General features: G+C 42.0%; 1 gene segment (V, D, J or C); it reads right to left on the bottom strand.

Moving 5' to 3' along the window:
* Nucleotides 1-4,940: 4,940 nt before the first annotated feature.
* LOC115363598 (immunoglobulin heavy variable 4-30-2-like) lies at nucleotides 4,941-20,380 on the bottom strand (the record flags this gene model as incomplete). The annotated part of the segment is given in 3 exon segments: nucleotides 4,941-5,122; nucleotides 10,503-10,619; nucleotides 20,338-20,380. Coding segments are annotated over 3 exon segments (342 nt in total), but the record flags the coding sequence as incomplete, so codon positions are not given.
* Between the last annotated feature and the right edge of the window lie 540 nt (nucleotides 20,381-20,920).

Raw genomic sequence — 20,920 nt, 5'->3', positions numbered from 1 at the left:
CAGAGCCAGAACTTCCTCACTGCAGGGCCCTCGAGCGTCACCTGATCTTTATTAGGAAGTGTCCCAGATTCTGTCCACATGTGAAGAATGGAGAGGACGGGATCAGCTTTCTGCAGTTTGGCTAGCTCTTCCAAACTGGCTGATTGCAGCCAGTTAACCACTGGGGTCTCCGACACAGGTGCAGGTGGCTGGCCAATTTTCATCAGCTGAGTTACATTACCACGGGTCTCACTGCCGGTTTGAATACACCTCACTGCTAGCGGCACCACATCATCCACATCATCTTCAAACCTGGCCCACTGCTCATGAAGTCTTTGGCAAAACTTGCATCCTCGACATGGCAGGTCAGACAAGTTCTTCCCAGCTTGGTAGCAGTCACATTCATTGGACTGTTCTTTGGTTTGCCTTGACATGGCATCAGCATTTGAGTGTTGCCGCCCTGCTCGATGCTCGATGTCAAAGTCGTATTGGCTCAACTCCTCCAACCAGCGAGCCAACTGACCTTCAGGGCACTTGAACCGGAAAAGCCAGGTCAGGCTGCCATGATCCGTCCTCAACAAGAACTTCCTGCCCAGTAGGTAGTGACGGAATTGGTGGGTGAAACGAACAACAACCAGTAGCTCACGTCTGGTGACACAATACCTCTGTTGAGCTGGTGTAAGGTGGCTGCTGGCGTACGTGAGAACTCGCTCTTCACCCCACTGCAGTTGTGACAGAACAGCTCCAATACAGTGGCTCGAAGCATCGGTGTCGAGGATGTACTTGCCTCCAACAGTGGGGTATCCCAGCACTGGGGTAGTCGTTAGCTTCTCCTTTAGCTGTGTGAAAGCATCCTGGTGTTCACCTGTCCACAGGAATGTGGCATCCTTCTTTAGAAGGCGGTGGAGGGGGCTTGCCAGTTCTGCAAATGCTGGGACAAACTTGCGGTAGTAGTTACCCAGCCCGAGGAAAGCTTGCAACTCCTGCACATTGCTAGGGGGCGCCCAGAGTTGTACATCTCTGACCAGAGCTGGGTTTGGGCGGATCCCGTCGCCACTCACAATGTGGCCCAGAAAGAGGACTTCTTCTTGAAGCAAGTGACACTTAGACGGCTTCAGCTTCAGCCCATAGCTGTGGAGACGGCTGAAGACCTGTGTCACCATAGTTGCATGCATTTGTTGGGCTTGGCGACCTGGTGCATTCTCTCCTGAAGTGTCCTGGTTCTCCACATTTAAAACATGGGCCAGTTGTCCCACGGGTTGGGCTTGGGGACTGGGAACGCATCCGGCTGGGCTGCACTTGAGGATGGTTCTGCTTCCTCTCCAGCGGTTTAGGAAGTTGTGTTACTCTAGTTACTCTAGTTTGCTGGTGCTCCGTGTATGTGGATTGGAGGTGTTCATACTCCAGCTGTAGCTTCCCCACTGTATGAACAAGGGTTTTGCCTTGGTCTGTCAGTGCAGCGAACTGATCTGCAGTCACATATTCGGGGGTCTGCACCGGGCGAGCAGTAGCAGTGACATCCTCACAGGCGTCCACATCACTGGCCCAAGAAACACACCTGGTTCTGTTCTTTATTTCAGTTTCACGCCCCATAGTGGCTTTGAAGTTATGTTCGTGAGCCTCGACACGCTGTTGAGCCTCTGCAAGGGAGTGTGGATCTCTGCTCATGACTTCGTAAGCCACCTTTTGGTTTCTCAGACCCTTTAGGAAAGCATCAGTTGGCAACCGATGCTTTCTTGCAGCTGGAGATCCACGCCTGGGTAGGCAAGCGCAATGAGGTGCCGTACCTCTTCTGCAAACTCAGTCGAGGTCTCTTTTCCTTGTCGGAGCTCCCCCAGCTCCTTACTGTGGTAGGGGGGTCTTTTTTCCCAAAACGCTGAGTGAGCTGCTCTACTAGAAGAACATAATCCTCCCTTGTATGTTCTGGCAGTGAGCAGACGTATCATATTGCAGCTCCTCTCAAACACTCATGCAGCCTGTCCACTCTTTTGGCAGCAGTCCATCCACATTTCCTGGCTTGGCGCTCAAATGGCAACAAGAAAGAGTCCCAGTCATCATTTCTGTCAAATATGGCAAGCTTAGGTCTTTGTGCCTCCTGCAGTGTGGGCTGACTGTTGTAGCTGGAGCTATTCAGCCTCTGCTCAACATAGTAGGGGAATGGGCGCTGGGTTTCGCCCTCAATCTCTCTAGTGTCTCTCCTTCTAACATCAGGTTCAGGATTGACACTACTCCTGGTGGGTCTGGGGCTGCGGGCCTGCCTGTTGATGACATCCAGTTCAGCTGCAAAGGGACCACCAGCACGATCCCTTGGTCTTACTGGCATCTCCCAAGAGGCCAAAGGTGCAGTAGCATGCCTGTCCAGTGTGGGCCGCTGTAACATCTCACCCCCAGCCCCACTGGAAACAGTGAGTGGTGGCGTAGCTTGCTGTGCAGCTGAATTTCCTAAGAACTGGAGCAAGCATCATCTGCAGGCTTTTTGTCTGTTGATTTTGGTTATCCAACAAAGCTTGCAACCATGCTGGGGCTGGATCAGGCTCAGATGGGCCTGCTGTGGCTCCTTCTTCATTCATTTTTTTTTTTTTATTATTTTTATTTATTTATTTTTTTTTTCAGTGTCTCTATTTGTCTCTTCTGTATCACAGTCTTTGCTCTTATGTATCACAGTCTTTGCTCTGGGGCTCTATTAGTTTTGTTTTCACAGTACTGGGGTTATGTAGAGCAACCATTTGCAGGTGCCCTGTGATGCGCTGCTCCACGGCTGATGAGGTGAGGACAGCAGGGCAGCGGCCACTCTCGTTGCACTGCGCCGCCTCGGCTGGAGATCTGCGCACACCAACAGTCCTCCGCGATGAAAAACCACAGGGAGCAAGCAGCAGTGTTATGACAGTGGCTCCCGTTATTGTTTGCCTGCTCGTGCGAGCCCCCGTTAGCTTCCGCTAGCTCCCATTAGCCTCCACTAGCTCCCGTTAGCTTTAATTAGCGACTATTAGCTTTCTTCTCTGTCCGGTGAACGTACTCACGGTTGGAAAAGTTTGCAAAGATCCCACTTCTGACACCAGTTGTTGTGCTTGGACCTTTTGAGGGAGTTCTACTCCTTCGTCTGGATGTGCGTGGGTGGAAGATATTTCACACAGCAAGGAAGATCCGTTTAGGAAATTTGAAGTTTGCTTGGTAAGTACAGAACATGCAGCTGTATACAATAATATTGGTGAGTGTTGCTGAGTTGGGTCGTGGTCCCTAGCTCGGGCACAGAACAGCGAGCCTGCCTGTCCATGCAGTGAGCCGTGGGCACCATTTAACAACCAACTTCCTACTGGCGACTCCAGTGGGGAGACCCCGCCACATATCCCATGCGCGTGCACGCTATGCTTACTGACCAATAGAGACGCTACGCCTAGCAACACGCAATACATCCTGCACGGGAACAAAGGAGGGTCAAACATAGTCACTGTGACCTGTCCTACAATATACAATTTTTGCTTTACATACACTATATTACCAAAAGTATTCGCTCACCCATTCAAATGATCAGAATCAGGTGTCCTAATCACTTGGCCTGGCCACAGGTGTATAAAATCAAGCACTCAGGCATGCAGACTGTGAAACAAGACATTTGTGAAAGAATGGGCCGCTCTCAGGAGCTCAGTGAATTCCAGCGTGGAACTGTCATAGGATGCCACCTGTGCAACAAATCCAGTCGTGAAATTTCCTCGCTCCTAAATATTCCACAGTCAACTGTCAGCTCTATTATAACAAAATGGAAGCGTTTGGGAACAACAGCAACTCAGCCACAAAGTGGTAGGCCACGTAAAGTGACGGAGAGGGGTCAGCGGATGCTGAAGCGCATAGTGCAAAGAGGTCGCCGACTTTCTGCACAGTCAATTGCTACAGAGCTACAAACTTCATGTGACCTTCAGATTAGCCCAAGTACAGTACGCAGAGAGCTTCATGGAATGGGTTTCCATGGCCGAGCAGCTGCAGCCAAGCCACACATCACCAAGTGCAATGCAAAGCGTCGGATGCAATGGTGTAAAGCACGCCGCCACTGGCCTCTAGAGCAGTGGAGACGCGTTCTCTGGAGTGATGAATCACGCTTTTCCATCTGGCAATCTGATGGACGAGTCTGGGTTTGGAGGTTGCCAGGAGAATGGTACATTTCAGACTGCATTGTGCCGACTGTGAAATTTGGTGGAGGAGGAATTATGGTGTGGGGTTGTTTTTCAGGAGCTGGGCTTGGCCCCTTAGTTCCAGTGAAAGGAACTTTGAATGCTTCAGGATACCAAAACATTTTGGACAATTCCATGCTCCCAACCTTGTGGGAATAGTTTGGAGCGGGCCCCTTCCTCTTCCAACATGACTGTGCACCAGTGCACAAAGCAAGGACTTGACTGGCCTGCACAGAGTCCTGACCTGAACCCGATAGAACACCTTTGGGATGAATTAGAGCGGAGACTGAGAGCCAGGCCTTCTCGACCAACATCAGTGTGTGACCTCACCAATGCGCTTTTGGAAGAATGGTCAAAAATTCCTATAAACACTCTCCTCAACCTTGTGGACAGTCTTCCAAGAAGAGTTGAAGCTGTAATAGCTGCAAAAGGTGGACCGACATCATATTGAACTCTATGGGTTAGGAATGGGATGGCACTTCAGTTCATAGTATGAGTAAAGGCAGGTGAGCGAATATTTTTGGTAATATAGTGTAGTTGCCAAACTGTGTCTGTTAATAAACACATGAATATGATGTTTGGCTGCATGTTTGTCTGATCTTCTTTCTCCATGTGAGCCACTTGTTTGTAGCTCTGTGTCTCCAGGGAACAGAGTCTCTTGCTCACAGAAACACATGGCATTAAATTAATTTGTGGTCTGAGGCTGCCTCCTCTGGTGGCTTCATGTTCCAAGTGTTCAGGGACTGAGGGGTTTTTGTACAGCTCTACCAATGGTTTTTGTCACTGTGGCTCTCTGGCACAATAATACACAGCAGTGTCTTCAGGCTGCACATTCTGTCCAGTTAGAGTCACTGTCTTGCTGGAAGAGGCTAAGGAAATACTGAACTTGTTTTTCAGTGAATCTTTGTAGTATTCATAGCCAGTATTTTTCTTTCCAATCCACTCCAGTCCTTTCCCTGCAGGCTGTCTGATCCAAGCTGTGTAAGAGCTAAGAGAATAAGAGACCTGACAGGTGATGGTCAGAGTTTGACCTGGCCGGACAGTCAGAGACGCTGGCTGTGTCAACGTTTGACATTTCACACCTGTGGAGGAGAAAATATTCAACATATCAGTGTATCTGACAGTGGAATAATAATAAAGAAGTGGTGCAGTGTGATGATAGAGTGTGTGTTTGTCCCTCAAAGAGACTCACAGGATCCAGCAGCCAGCAGCAGCAGCAGAGCTACAGAGAACATGCTTGGTGTTGAAGGTCAACTGGTGGGAGCTTCTCTTGGTCTGCCTCAGCTGACATTGTGATATCAAGTGTTTATAGCAGACTAGAAGGAAGTCAGCTTTGCATACAGCATAAAGGGTGGATGGACTGTGGCATTATAAGCATTTAAAGTATGAACTGCCAATTGTTTTCTCTTGTTATGAAGTCGGAATGACAAACTTTTTTTTTTTTTACTCTACTTTTTAACAATTAAAGAGAAAAATTGGCTTTGTTTTTAAATGAGAAATTGGTACCTAATCCAGGCTGAATTTTTGTATGCTTTAGAAAGGAATTAAGTTTAGAAAATATGAAGTGAAGATGGAGAGGCTGGAAAACTCCTTTGTTTTTTCCTTCCTAGTATGTATAATTATGTATATAAAACTCTCTATATGTATAGAGGAGTTTGAAGAAATGCAACTTTTTTAGAGTTTCTAATCTGCTGTGTCATGAAAATGAAAAAAACAAAAAAACAAAAACAAAATTAACTTGGATATGTTAATGACTTTAAGAGCACCATCAAGAAGTGAAAACAAGAATCTTTCTAAGTGGAAGAATGTTTCAAAGTGTTTATGTGTGTGTGTATGTGTGTGTGTGTGTGTGTGTGTGTGTGTGTGTGTGTGTGTGTGTGTGTGTGTGTGATATGCATCAGGATTTCAGAAACAAGAGAGGGGTTATGTAAATTAATCTAAATAAATCTGAATTCATTTGAATGGTCAGTAACAGTACAGATGATGTGAAAAGGACAGTCAATCAAAACAGACCCTGCTGTGTTGAGTAGGAGGGCAGCCACATTCAAAACCTGAAAACTCAGTAGGGAATTAGGGATTTAAAGTTCATGTGAGCCAGAAAATAACGGAATGAAAAGGTTGAAACACAGGTTGAGACGCAGAACGAGGCAGGAGGCAACATGCTGCAGTAGACTGGCAGAGCAGCAAATATTTGTGACAACATGAGATTTTTTAAAGCTGTAATGCTTGAGGAACAATTTACAGAAAAATCCCATTTCAGTAATTACAGCAAATATTAAAAAACATATGTTGTATTCTAAAAGATTTGGATGTAATTCTGGACAAATGAAGAACTGCATCTGAATTCACCTAAAAAACAAATGTGACTCTGCCTAACCTGATATATGAATGTATGGATGGATGGATAGATGGATGGATGGATTTAATATTGGATTTAGTTGTTTAAATGAATAACAATAAAAAATAATTACTTCGTTGGTTTCAAATATCATGTAGAAGCCATTTACTGGTGAAATTATCAAAATATACACTAACATCATGAAATACTCTCTATTAATTTGCTCATGTCTATAAAACAATGTAACTTTGTGGTTTAGTTTTCTTCAAATACAATGACTAACACAGATTTACAGTAACCATGATCAATATATAATTGTTGCATTGCATCATTACTACATTACTACAACTGTGTTTGTTAATAAACACATGAATATGATGTTTGGCTGCATGTTTGTCTGATTTTCTTTCTCTTGCTCACACAAACACACAGCTGCATCTTCAGTCCACACACTCTGTCCTCTAAGTGTCTGTGTTGGACTGGATGTGTCTGTGGTCACACTAAACATTCTTGTCACTTTGTCATTATAATGTCCATGATGTCTGATGCACTTCCCTCAGATCCACTGCTGGTTTCTCTGCAGGTGATGCTTTACAGTGTGGATAGATCAACTGATTGTTGAAAGACTATCCAAACCCTGAGCGGCTTATGTTTTTAAGGAAAGCAGCAAATAATTGTTCCACATATATGTAGCTGATAATAGTAAAACACCCTGGCTGGACTCAAACCTGGCCCACCGTGAAAAGGACTTAGTAAGTAAGTAAGTAAGTAAGTACACTTTATTAATCCCACAAGGGGAAATTCCAATTTAAGTTACATTTCTTACAGTGCTGTATTTTTGCAACCAGGTGGCACTGGAATGTGTAGTTTGTTTGATGAATTGATCGTGTAATTGACTGATTGATTAGTCCGTTAGGAAACTCCTTGTGTCTTATTGCAGTCAGATGCACTCAACATGACAAAGACCACATGTCAAAATATCACATTTATACTGATAACACCTGATGACACTGATGTTTTAACTTATCTCACTTTTTACCCTGTTGTTCTTTCAGCCTTTTTTATGTGTTTATAATATGAGAAGACTCACTCACTGTAAACCAAATTTACCCAAGGGTACAATAAAATTATCTGAATCTGAATCTGAATCTGACATGTGTATCAGTAAATCTTAGCACACATATACTGTGGTTTCCATGGTACAATGGTGAAAGACACGGGACTGAAAACCAGAAAACAAGACTCAGTTTAACATTTAAAATTTCAGCCATAATTTGTTCAAATGACTGAGCTGAATTATCTTGGCAAGATGTTTGTCTTGAATTCAGTTTCCAAAGAGCTGAGAAAATGTTGTGAGAGAGGGGGGTTAGAAACTAATTGTTTTGAGTTGTGCATCATGTGGGAGGAAAACACTCAGCTGCAGCACAAGTGGTGGATCTGCCTCTGAATAATCACAGGCTCTGTGCATTTCCATCTTTTTACACATGGGTGGATATGATTTGCTTTTTGTGAACACTGAAATCTATAAAACTGCATCAATTACTTCCTTTGTATGAACATGTACAGTAAAGGCTCCGACAAGTAAAGGTCCAAGATGATGCAGGATGAACATGGTTATGATGTGACACTTCAAACCCACTGCCAGTGACTGAACAAAACAATCACATGACTGAACATTTCTGAAAGTTACACTTTTTTTTTTTTTTTTTTTTTTTAAAATTAAATAATCAAATCAGATTGAGATGTCCCTCTGCATTACATGGATCACATACCATTTGTGTAAATATACATTTTTATGGACAGGGCACACTTTTAAAAGGGCGTGTATTATATTGTTGTCTATAAACAACACTGTTTTTGCAGGTTCCTCTAAAAGGATTTTCTTCAACATGTTTGATTTAGTCTTCATTCTAATACGATTGATAATTTTGTTCAATGACCATTTTCTGAACCTCATTGGGCTACAAGAGTAATCACAGTCATGTCATCAATACATGTCCATTTAGGTTCAAACTGGTTCTCAGTGATTTTGCTGGAAATATTATTAACCATTGCACTGCTGTAGAAACATGCATGTTGGCAAGATAAAAACATTAAAAATGATGACAAAAAATACAACTGTAAATGACTCTCTTTGTTCTCTTTGTGTGTGTTTGTGTGTATGTATCTGATCTGCTGCTGCCCCCTGGTGATCTTTGTTAAAATAAATTGATTGAGGTTTTTGTTCAGCTCCTCTGCTCATTCACATCACTGTGGCTCTTTGCACAGAAATACACTGCAGAGTCCTCTGGCTTTAAGTTGGACAGTCTCATATAAACCATGCTGTTGCTGTTATCTCTGGTGATTTCTATACGTCCTTGCACACTGCTGGCATAATTTGTTTTGCTTGCATCATAGTAAATAAGTCCTATCCATTCCAATCCTTTTCCTGCAGGTTGTCTTATCCAATGCATACCAAAGCTGCTGAAAGTGAAGCCAGTTCCCCTGCAGGAAAGACTGAGAGTTTCCCCAGGCTTTTTCAGCACCGGACTGGAGGGAATGGACTCCATAGCCTGGCCATTCAAGCCTGACAGAGAACAAGGAGAAAAACACAGAGGAGAGAGAAAGAAAGTCAGAAGTAGTAAAACATAACAATCAGTATATTTGCCATTATGTCAGTATAGCAGCATGAAACATGACAACTCACATGGCAGACAGAGAGCTGTGAGCAGGAGAGAGAGTTTGTCCATCATCCTGAGGCTGAAGATGTGAACTCAGCTGCTCCACCCAAAAGAACAAGACAACAAGTCAGCAGGAGGACACAAGTACACACTCTGACACTCTGAATTTGCATGGGGAATTTAGGAGGGAGGGACTAATGTACTGAGCTCACAGGTCACTCAAAGTCAGTCAAAACAGACGCTGAGTAGGAGGGCAACAGAAGCCAAACCTGAATGAAACATGAACACTCAGTAGAGAATCAGGGAGTCAAAGTTATATGTGAGCCAGGAAATAATGGAACAAAAAGGCTGAAACATCAGACATCAGGCTCTCTATGTATTTGTTTGCTCTTTACAATAAAATAATGTGACTTTGTGGTCCAGTTAGGATTAAGAAAACTTTCTTGCTCATCTCATACCCAGTAAAAACACAAGCACAGAAACTTAACAGTTGTGCATCCGAAGCATATTAGAGGAAAAATGCACATTTCTCAAAACATACACCTGTTACATACACCTGTTTTCTATCTTTTTATAATCCTTGTTTATAGTGTTTATATTGCTTACTGCTATTTATCATGTGTATACTGTATATTTCTTCTAAATTTGCACAATGACCTACCTCTATGCACATTTTATACACCCATGCACACGTTTTTTTCAGTTTTTTTTTTTTTGTTGCACATTGCATTTTGCACACTGGGTTGTACTTAGATCTTATTCTGTTGTACTCAGATCTTATTCTGTTGTACTTAGATCTTATTCTTTATTTTTATTTATTTATTTATTTATTTTTATTTACTTAATCTGTAATCCGTGGATACTGCTGAAAAAATGTGAATTTCCTGCGGGATGAATAAAGTATCTATCTATCTATCTATCTCTCTATCTATCTAAAGACATCTCTATTCAGTTAAATCTTATGGCGTTCATTATAAAAGAAGCTTATTCTTCAAACTACACTAAGATTTACACCCAGTCTTTCTCTCTGGAATAATCTTCCCCAAACAACTCATATTGCTGAATCCTTGGACGGTGTCAAGTTGCTCCTGAGACTCATTTTATTTTAGGGGGTTTTCCATAGATCCTTTATTAAAGGTCTTTGGAATGACTGATGATATGTATGTCTTCTCTGTCTGTGCTCATTTCTGTTATTATTTTTTTCTTTTCCTATGGATTTATTTTTATTTTCCTCATGTGAAGCACTTTGTAAATGCATGTTTTAAAAATTGCTTAGAGCATCATTTCGATAAAAGGTTCCGCCACCCCACTGATGGAAAATCCAGTCCATTGGTTTTCCTTTACAGTGTCTGACCCAACCTGTTGCATAGCTGCTATCAGTCAAGGCATAGCCAGAGGGCTGACAGGTGATGGACAAAGACTGTCCAGGCTGCACAACCACTGAGTCTGGCTGGATCAGATCAATACTGTACACACCTGTGGAGACAAACATCAGGATGATCCACATCATTCATGTCACTCTGCAGCCTTTATGATGGGTTTATTAGTAGGAATCCACTGAAAGCTACTCCCAGGATCCAGCTGCCAGCAGCAGTATCACAGCTCCAGAGAACATGGTTTATGTTGAAGCTGATCTGATGTCAGCTCTTCTGTCCTCTGACTGACACACACACACACACACACACACACACACACACACACACACACATACGTCTCCTTATGTGCTCAGACTTACACACTCATTTGCATATTGAGGAGAAAAACTGTATCATTTAATTATATTTAAATCAACAGCATATAAATTAATAACCTCACAATGACATACAATTACAATGTATGTGCAATTTCTTATCAAATTCTCACAATACTTATAGTTTGTATTTAGACAAAAATGAAATTTCACAATGAATTTTGTGTTTCCGGTTAGTTGCAAAAATTTGTCTGTGAATAAACCCATGAATATGATGTTTGGCTGCATGTTTGTCTGATCTTCTTTCTCCATGTGAGCCACTTGTTTGTAGCTCTGTGTCTCCAGGGGACAGAGTCTCTTGCTTACACAAACACACAGCTGCATCTTCAGTCCACACACTCTGTCCTCTAAGTGTCTGTGTTGGACTGGATGTGTCTGTGGTCACACTAAACATTCTTGTCACTTTGTCATTATAATGGAAATCAGACTGATTGACTTATGTTTTTGAAGAAAAGAAGCACATAATTGTTCCACATACTGTATATGTAGCTGATAATAGTAAAATGCCCTGGATGGACTCAAACCTGGCCCACTGTGAAAAGGACTTCTCCTGAATGGTACATGAATTCATTTTTGAAGCCACCAGGGAACCACATGCTGTTAAATTAATCTGTGGTGTGAGGCTGCCTCCTCTGGTGGCTTCATGTTCCAAGTGTTCAGGCACTGAGGGGTTTTTGTACAGCTCTACCAATGGTTTGTGTCACTGTGGATATCTGGCACAATAATACACAGCAGTGTCTTCAGGCTGCACATTCTGTCCAGTTAGAGTCACTGTGTTGCTGGAAGAGGCTGAGGACAAACTGAACTTGTTTTTCAGTGAATCTTTGTAAGCTGTGCTGCTACCAGAAACCCATCCAATCCACTCCATTGCTTTCCCTGCAGGCTGTCTGATCCAATTTGTGGAATAGCTAGTAATAGAATAAGAGACCTGACAGGTGATGGTCAGAGTTTGACCTGGCCGGACAGTCAGAGACGCTGGCTGTGTCAACATGTAACATTTCACACCTGTGGAAAACAAAAAAATCATTTTTTTTTAAATCAAACTATCCAGTTACATGGCACCAGAAGAGCTGCTGGTTTTGTAAATGTGATGTCAAATCCAGAGAGACTCACAGGATCCAGCAGCCAGCAGCAGCAGCAGAGCTACAGACAACATGGTTTGTGTTGAAGCTGAACTGGTGGGAGCTTCTCTTCCTCTTTTCTTTCAACTTCCAGCCTCATATCAACTCTTTATAGCAGAGGAACCAGGAAGGACACTTTGCATACAATCAAACATACGACTGAAGAGGATCTCCTCAGCAGTGGATCTAAACTGAGGTAGTAGTTTTGTCCCAAGTGTGACAGTCCTCTAATGTGTGTGACTGTGCCACATCACTTTAATCCACCTGCTGACTGCTGGGATCTCTGGAGAGAGAGAAAACACTTTTTGTTGCCTGGAAATCAGCTCTGCCTGCTGTTGGGGTTTTAAATCAACCTGTTACATCTTTTTCTGCAATAATCTGCTCAGTGTGTGATTCACTGTATTGCAGCCTTTTTACCTGATCAGTTTTGTATTCCAATAACAATACATATACTGTTGTATGGGTATAGTTTTATTGAGGCATGTGAGGTAGACAGTTCCATTAGGCTAAATTGTTTTTTCAGACTAAACATGTTCTCTCAAATGATGGTCTCAGTATTTCATTATTGAGGGTGTTCTCATTTATCAAATGTGATCATGTTTCTAAAGCATGCAGATTTCCACGCAAAATGATTTCAGCTATTTTTGAAATTGTTAATTTCATTTTTTCATCTTTATATAAGACATAGGTTTGACATTAAGTTTGTTGTCAGACTTTAAGAAGTGGGCAGTGCAGAATCAGGACAGGAACTACTTTGTGAAAATGACTATCCTTGTTATGCATTGTTGTATGGGAATGTCATGAATGGATGCTATATTTGTGTGACATTTTAAAGATAGTTCTGTTTGAATGTTGTGGAGCAGGTGCTTTCCTTTATTTACAGTTTGGGTGATGTTTTCAGCAACCACAGTGTTGTGCTGCTTTTGGTGTAGAATTCATCATCATGATTTGATCTTTTAAATGTCTTCATCATAAATGTTGTCGATATTTCATTGTGTTTATTATGCTTTATCATGAGAGAAATATAATGTGCTCAAATCCCACCCCTACCCCCCTCTCTCTTTCTGTTTCAGTAAACATTCATTTAAAGCCCAGTCATACTTCTACTCTAACAGAGCAGTGAGGATGAGGACTGGAGGATTTTGTACAGCTGCTCCACCAACTCCAGTCACTGTGGCTGTCGAGCACAATAATAAACAGCAGAGTCTTCAGTCTTCAGACTGTTCATCTGGAGATACAGCTGCTGTCTGCTGTTGTCTCTGGAGACGGTGAACCGGCCTTGGACCGACTGGGAATAGTAGGTGCTGCTGCCACCAGGGTGGATAATTGCAATCCACTCCAGTCCTTTTTCAGGAGCCTGTCTGATCCAGTGCATCCAGAAGCTGCTGAATGTGAATCCAGAGGCTGTGCAGGTCAATGTGTGGGACTCTGCAGGCTTTTTAACCACTGGTTCAGATTGTGTCAGAGTCTGACCATCAACACCTGGCAACACAAAACAGAAAAGCATCAAATACATGAAGTACGGATTTGAATGAAGACGCTGTCAAATCCAGGTGAGTGAAAATGTTGACCTGCCCAGCAGAGAGTTAAAAGCAGCAGTCCTGTCCTATAGCCCATCATGTTAAAGTGTGTGGCCACTGTTGTCTGTCATCCTCTCTGCAGTCACATAAGTAGAGATGGGGGACATCAAAGTTTTGCATTGACTCCTCCTCACAGGGAGGGACGACAGCACTGCAGTGGATCAGTGTCTCAGTTATTATTTCATGCAGTGGAGAATGAATGTTCACTGTACAGAGTGACTAATGGAATAAAATGGGACCCACAGGTAATCAAACATGCTTGGCTACACTGGAAACACAGTTAGCATCAATCATGTGAACTGGGGTCAGCAATGTTAGCTCAGAGTTTCTGTTGCTGATGAAAGTGAATTGATGAGTAACAAGTTAGCCGACCTGAAGCTGACATCAGAACAACCATGCATGGCTCTGTTCATAGAAAAGTGGGATAAACATGGAAATTAGGAGAAGGTCATTGTGGTCTTCATACTCTTATCAAAACCATGAGGTGGTGGTGATGTTGTGAGGTTCTTCAGTAAACTGTATACATGCATGATGATCTCACACAAAAGCTTTCTTCAATGCTGTTCCCTTAAAACAGATTTTCAAGATTTTGTGTGAAACAGCATTAACATTATTTCTTGGAATTAAATCATGTGAGTTAAGGATAATTTTTCATACATTTTCCGATTTTGGGATGGGCAGGTAAGGAGAATTTTTCACTACTATTTGCTCCAAGCACCCAATATGTCTTCATGTTATGTGGATTTTTTTTTTTTTTTTTTACATCTGCTATTCAACATTTTTCACTGTGTCTCACAGGCAAAAGAATAAATAGTAAAATCTTAACAGGCCAACATTCATCCAAAGAGCCTCCTGCCAGTGACACCAACAGACTCAATAAACTGATCAGGAGGGCTGGCTCCGTGATCGGCTGCAAACTGGACACTTTGGAGGCTGTGGTGGAGAGGAGGACACTGAACAAACTGTTAACCATCATGGATAACCCTGACCACCCTCTCCACCACACACTGGTCAGACAGCAGAGCTCCTTCTCCAACAGACTGTTACAGCTCCGCTGTCAAAGGGACAGATACAGGAAATCATTCCTGCCACAAGCCATCTGACTGTACAACAAATCACATCTGTCAGACAGAGACTTGCAACTGTCTGCTGTAGGGGAGAGTGGGGTAATTTGTGCCAAGGGGCAAGTAGTGCCACCCCTGTTATCTAGAAAACCATAGAAGAAGTTGGTCATGTGACCACATATTTTTGAAGAGGCATCCATTTCACTCATCCTGCAAAGAAGGGAGACACATGGCTTGAGAGGTAAGCACATTTCAGTTCAAAAACATTTTTTTGCCCTCCAAAGTAAAATTTCTATGATCAAGGTTTTTTGATTGCTGTATTTGAACAATTATAGAAAACTTTGAAAACAGTTCACACAGGTTTTAGTACTTTAGTAAGCTACACCATGAGTCTATCCAGTTAGCATGATGTTAGCTCAAAACAGCTGGGGGATGCATTTTTTTCAAAATGGTGGGCTTGGGGTAATTTGTGCCAAAGGGCCTGGGGTAAATTGTGCCAGTGGAACAACTTGTGATTATATACTGTATATTACTTTATTGTATTTTATTGTTATTGTACATTGTCTTCTTACCTTTGATCATTAAAACTATTCAGATTCAGATGAAGATGATTTGCAGGTGCTCATTTTTGAATTTTTATTTTGTTCTGGGTATGTGTTCATGTGGCGCTAGGCCTCGTTATAGAAAAGTGGCCTGTGATCATGTTAAAATAATAAATAAATGTTAAATAAATAATTTTGTATTGAATTTGTTTTGCTTTTATATAGCATTATCATTTGGGAGATTAAAATTATCTGTTTTACTTCAGTTATCAATGGCACAATTTACCCCAGTATATTCTCTCTTATGGCACAATTTACCCCGCACCAGGGGCAAGTTGTGCCACAAAACCACTTTTTTTTAAAAAGCTATATTTCTCAAAGAGTTTATATAAGATCCAAAGTGATTGTTCCCAGGGATGCACAACATCCTAAACTATATGTGCATATTTTAGTTGGAGGCATTACTGTAATCCCCTCGTTTTAAAGGCACTTTAAGTAAAAATTGGCACTACTTACCCCACTCTCCCCTATAGTTCTATTTTTAACACTCCACTACTCAGCACCTTAACTGTTTATTTATTATTCCACTACCCAGCACCTTAACTGTTTATTTATTATTTATTATCTATATATTACATCCTAGGTTAATATACATTCACACTGTTTTTCAGACTGGAGGGGAAGTGGTGATTCCATAAGAGGCCGAATCAAGTCGGTTAGCTCCTGAATCCCATTACCGGGCGTCAGGTTCTGCCACTTGGTTCTTGGTTTCGTGGTTTCATGCTAACTCTCCTTATCCATACAATCTATAAAATAATGTATATACTTCAGTTCCATCTGTATATTGTCATATTCATTCCATATATATATTTTCACATCTCGTATCTCTTTTCCTTAGGTTAGCCCTTATTGTATATTTTTAGTTTTTAGTCTTCATAGTCTTTTTTGTATATATTTAGCCTTTATTCTTTTTTAGTTAACTTTATTGTATGTTTCTACTGTTGCTGCTGGAACACCAGAATTTCCCTGGTTGGGATCAATAAAGTATATCTATCTGTCTATCTATCTATCTATCTATCTATCTATCTATCTATTGTTCACTACAGGAGATGAGAGGGTGAACCAAGCAACTGGACTGACAACTGAGGATTTGGTGGAGCTACAGCGACTGATGGTGAAAACACACTCCAGTCTGCAGACCAGGACTCACCTGTTCTAATAAAAACACTTGACCCAGAGGATGTGCAGGTCACTTAGTGAGATTCATCATAGCACACCAGTTAGTGGGCTTTTCTCCTTGTACTTTGTTCCTTCTTTGTCTCAAATCCAACAAGCCCAGAAGCTGCCACTGGACACAGAGGATGAAGTGGGAAACTACATTAAATAAAGCCTGTTGAAGTGGTAGTTACTTGCATCATGCAACATAAATCCTGATAATTATATCAGTGTGCTGTATCAAATGTGTTTCATTACTATTTAGTAAATAAGCCTAAAGTCACCACTGTGTTAAAATACATGATCTTATGTTAACTAAAGCAGATTTACAGTATTCATGATCAATATATAATTTTTGTTTTACATAGTTTCCAAACTGTGGTTGGCTGCATGTTTGTCTGATCTTCTTTCTCCATGTGAGCCACTTGTTTGTAGCTCTGTGTCTCCAGGGGACAGAGTCTCTTGCTCACCGAAACACATGGCATTAAATTAATCTGTGGACTGAGGCTGCCTCCTCTGGTGGCTTCATGTTCCAAGTGTTCAGGGACTGAGGGGTTTTTGTACAGCTCTACCAATGGTTTGTGTCACTGTGGCTCTCGAGCACAATAATACACAGCAGTGTCTTCAGTCTTCAGACTGTTCATCTGGAGATACAGCTGCTTTCTGCTGTTGTCTCTGGAGATGGTGAACCGGCCTTGGAATGACTGGGAGTAGTGGGTGCTGCCACCATCAGTGATACGAGCGATCCACTCCAGTCCTTTTCCAGGAGCCTGTCTGATCCAGTGCATCCAGGAGTTGCTGAATGTGAATCCAGAGGCTGTGCAGGTCAATGTGTGGGACTCTGCAGGCTTTTTATCCACTGGTTCAGATTGGGTCAGAGTCTGACCATCAACACCTGGCAACACAAAACAGAAAAGCATCACATGCATGAAGTACGGATTTGAATGAAGACGCTGTCAAATCCAGGTGAGTGAAAATGTTGACCTGCCCAGCAGAGAGTTAAAAGCAGCAGTCCTGTCCTATAGCCCATCATGTTCAAGTGTGTGGCCACTGTTGTCTGTCATCCTCTCTGCAGTCACATAAGTAGAGATGGGAGACATCAAAGTTTTGCATTGACTCCTCCTCACAGGGAGGGGCGACAGCCCTGCATTGTTTTAGTCTCGAAATAGTTATTTGGTACAAATGGAGAATAAGAGGCCACTCACACTGGCAAGTTTGATCCGCGCCCAAGCACGATTGCCCCTAAAATCCGGATTCTTTGACCAGTGTGATCGCTCCGTATCGTGCTTGAATACAGTACACTTCCCCCGCTCTGGCACGGTTGGAGGGGGTGTGCTTCAGCGCGGTACGGGCGCGTACACGAGCACATGCACGGTCATGCACGCAGTGCACGGACATAAATCATGCAACTTTCCTCCTGCCTCTGCAAAATTGTTTAATGTGCGCAGCTTGATTACCGGCGAATGGCCGCGTTGCGCAATCAATAATCAGCCATGTTGTCTGTGTCATTGTCCGTTGTGCTGCTGCAACCGCGTATAAACAAAAGTCGGTTTATAATGAAAGTACAGCAGTCTGTGTGCGGAGATCCGGCAGACCTGGTGCTGGCCGGCACCGCGTCGGCACTGGCCGGCACTGGCCGCGGCACCGCGCGGTGTGCGGCCACCCGGTCACCCGGTCTGCCGGATCTGACAGGTGCCGCTCCGGCTGTCAGTTGGACCTTTCTGAAGAAGGAGGAAGTTACCTCCGAAACTGTCAAGGTAAATAACCATCCCATGTCTGATTAAAAGGACCAAAAACGTTTTTTAATTAAAAGGAAGACATGATGAATGTATTTGAACTATTGATTTATAATGACGTCGGGCCATGCCTGTTGTCGTATTTCAACGTGATGACGTGCACACCGGGGGCAATCGTGCTTGGGCGCGTTTGGGAAAAAGGTAATGTGAGTGCAGGCCAGCCGGGGACTGGGGAGGGGGGGATTTTGGCTTTAGCACGATACGGGCTCAAACTTGCCAATGTGAGTGGGCCCTTAATCTTCACTGGAGAAACTGAAGGGTTCAAACTGATTCACATGAAGTTCTACAAAATCACAAGGAAACTTTCACAGATATGTTTACTGTGTTGACAACAAATTTACTGTCAGCCATGTGGACACTACTATTGACCGTTTCCCCCTATTCACGTTATACATCTTGGGTATATTTTCTACATGGAGGTGTTAAGTGTTGTACTATATTGACTTTTCACGTAACACAACAGAGGCTAATTGAAGTCAGATATATTTTTATTGGATTGTTAGCATTTGTTGTATGTTTTTTTTTTGTTTGTTTGTTTGTTTCTCCTGTTATTTACCACAGACTGTAGACTGACTGTGCTCAGATATGTATTTTTTGTATTTTTGTTGTTTCCTGTATTTATGCTATTTGCTGTGTATGATAGTTTTATTTCTACAGGTCACTTTTTGTATCAAACTGCAGTATTGTGACTGTACTGAGCTGTATTGTATATGAGTGTTCTTGACATTTGCCCTGTTATATTGGTAACCAGACTCAGGTGTTACATCATGTGACTGGTGGCAGGTTTAAGACGGTGTCTCTCATTGTCACTGTGGTGTGATGAAGAGCGGTTGATCTCAAAACATCACCTTTTGCATCAAAGACTCTAAATGGATGCAATGATCAAAGTGTTGTTTTATTATATAGACAGTGGACTTCAATCTGAAAGGACATCTTCTGTTGTTAGTACTTTATTAAATATATATTAACCCTATCTCAAAACTGGCAGTGGCAATAAAGACAAAAATGCTGGTGTTTCAGGTGAACTGGTGGGAATATCACAAGTAAGGTTGAGAGCAAAGTTGACTGGACTTGATAGTAGGATTTCAGAAGACATTTTGGTGCTAACAATCATCATGAAGAGTCGCTGGAGTCACCTGGTGTTAAGTGTGGTCGACTGTTGTCACATGAGGTCAAGTGTGATTGGTGTTTCAATCTACTGGGAAGGGATGAAAGGACAACATTGCAAATGGGAGATAGGTGGTGTCTGAGGCCTCCTCGGTGGGAATCTCAGAAGGCCAGAAAAGTGCAGAGTTTTGTTCAAGAAGTAATAAAAAAAAAAAAAAAAAAAAAAAAAAGTTGTTGACATGAAAGATACATAAAAGACTGACAATACATTTAGGAATCACTGTAAAAATGTTGAGAGCAAAACCATTTTGTTTTTTGATACAGAGTCACTCTTGGTGTTGCCATAAACATCTAGAAAACAATTTAACTAAATTTAATCAGTTATGAATCAAATCAGTGCTTTATAAAACTCTACTATATATATTATTTTCAGTCATTAAAAGATTATTTATTATTATTATTATTTAGATTTTTTTTTTTTTTTTTTAACTCAGGGAAGTGGCCTTGAATGTGTTGGTGATCTGAGGCTGCCTCCTCTGGTGGCTTCATGTTCCAAGTGTTCAGGGACTGAGGGATTTTTGTACAGCTCTACCAATGGTTTGTGTCACTGTGGCTTTCTGGCACAATAATACACAGCAGTGTCTTCAGGCTGCACATTCTGTCCAGTTAGAGTCACTGTCTTGCTGGAAGAGGCTAAGGAAATACTGAACTTGTTTTTCAGTGAATCTTTGTAGTATTCTGCTCCAGTTGCTTTCATTCCAATCCACTCCAATCCTTTCCCTGCAGGCTGTCTGATCCAAGCTGTGTAATAGCTGTAAAAAGAATAAGAGACCTGACAGGTGATGGTCAGAGTTTGACCTGGCCGGACAGTCAGAGACGCTGGCTGTGTCAACGTGTAACATTTCACACCTGTGGAGGAGAAAATATTCAACATATCAGTGTATCTGACAGTGGAATAATAATAAAGAAGTGGTGCAGTGTGATGATAGAGTGTGTGTTTGTCCCTCAAAGAGACTCACAGGATCCAGCAGCCAGCAGCAGCAGCAGAGCTACAGAGAACATGCTTGGTGTTGAAGGTCAACTGGTGGGAGCTTCTCTTGGTCTGCCTCAGCTGACAGTGTGATATCAAGTGTTTATAGCAGACTAGAAGGAAGTCAGCTTTGCATACAGCACAACACTCACATGATATAAAAGGAGGGTGGGTTGTTGAGTAACAAGCATTTAAAGAATGAATTGCCAGTTGCTTTCTTTTTTTTTTTTTTAAATAAATTATCAATTATCATATCAGTCTTCACTGTAGAAATGGACAAATTGAATAAAATTTGATTGATGTGACATTTGATGTGATCTGAGGTCAGTAATTTTATCTCATAGTGACTCTTGCATCTTGAATCAGTGAGGGACAAATTAATTTTGATTTGAAGCTGAAACTAACCATGTGTAGCTCTGTTGCAGAACCAATAAAGAAAATCTTGTTTCACTGGAGCAAATTTAAAACCTTGTTTTTTTTTTTTTTTTTTGGTTTTTGTTTTTTTTTTCAATTTATTGCTTACTGTTCAATCATTGTCTTTTCTGTGTATAAGTCTTTATGAAGTTATTTCA

Source organism: Myripristis murdjan, chromosome 8, assembly GCF_902150065.1.
Source record: "Myripristis murdjan chromosome 8, fMyrMur1.1, whole genome shotgun sequence".
NCBI lineage: Eukaryota > Metazoa > Chordata > Actinopteri > Holocentriformes > Holocentridae > Myripristis > Myripristis murdjan.
This window is presented reverse-complemented; position numbering and strand designations above follow the sequence as displayed.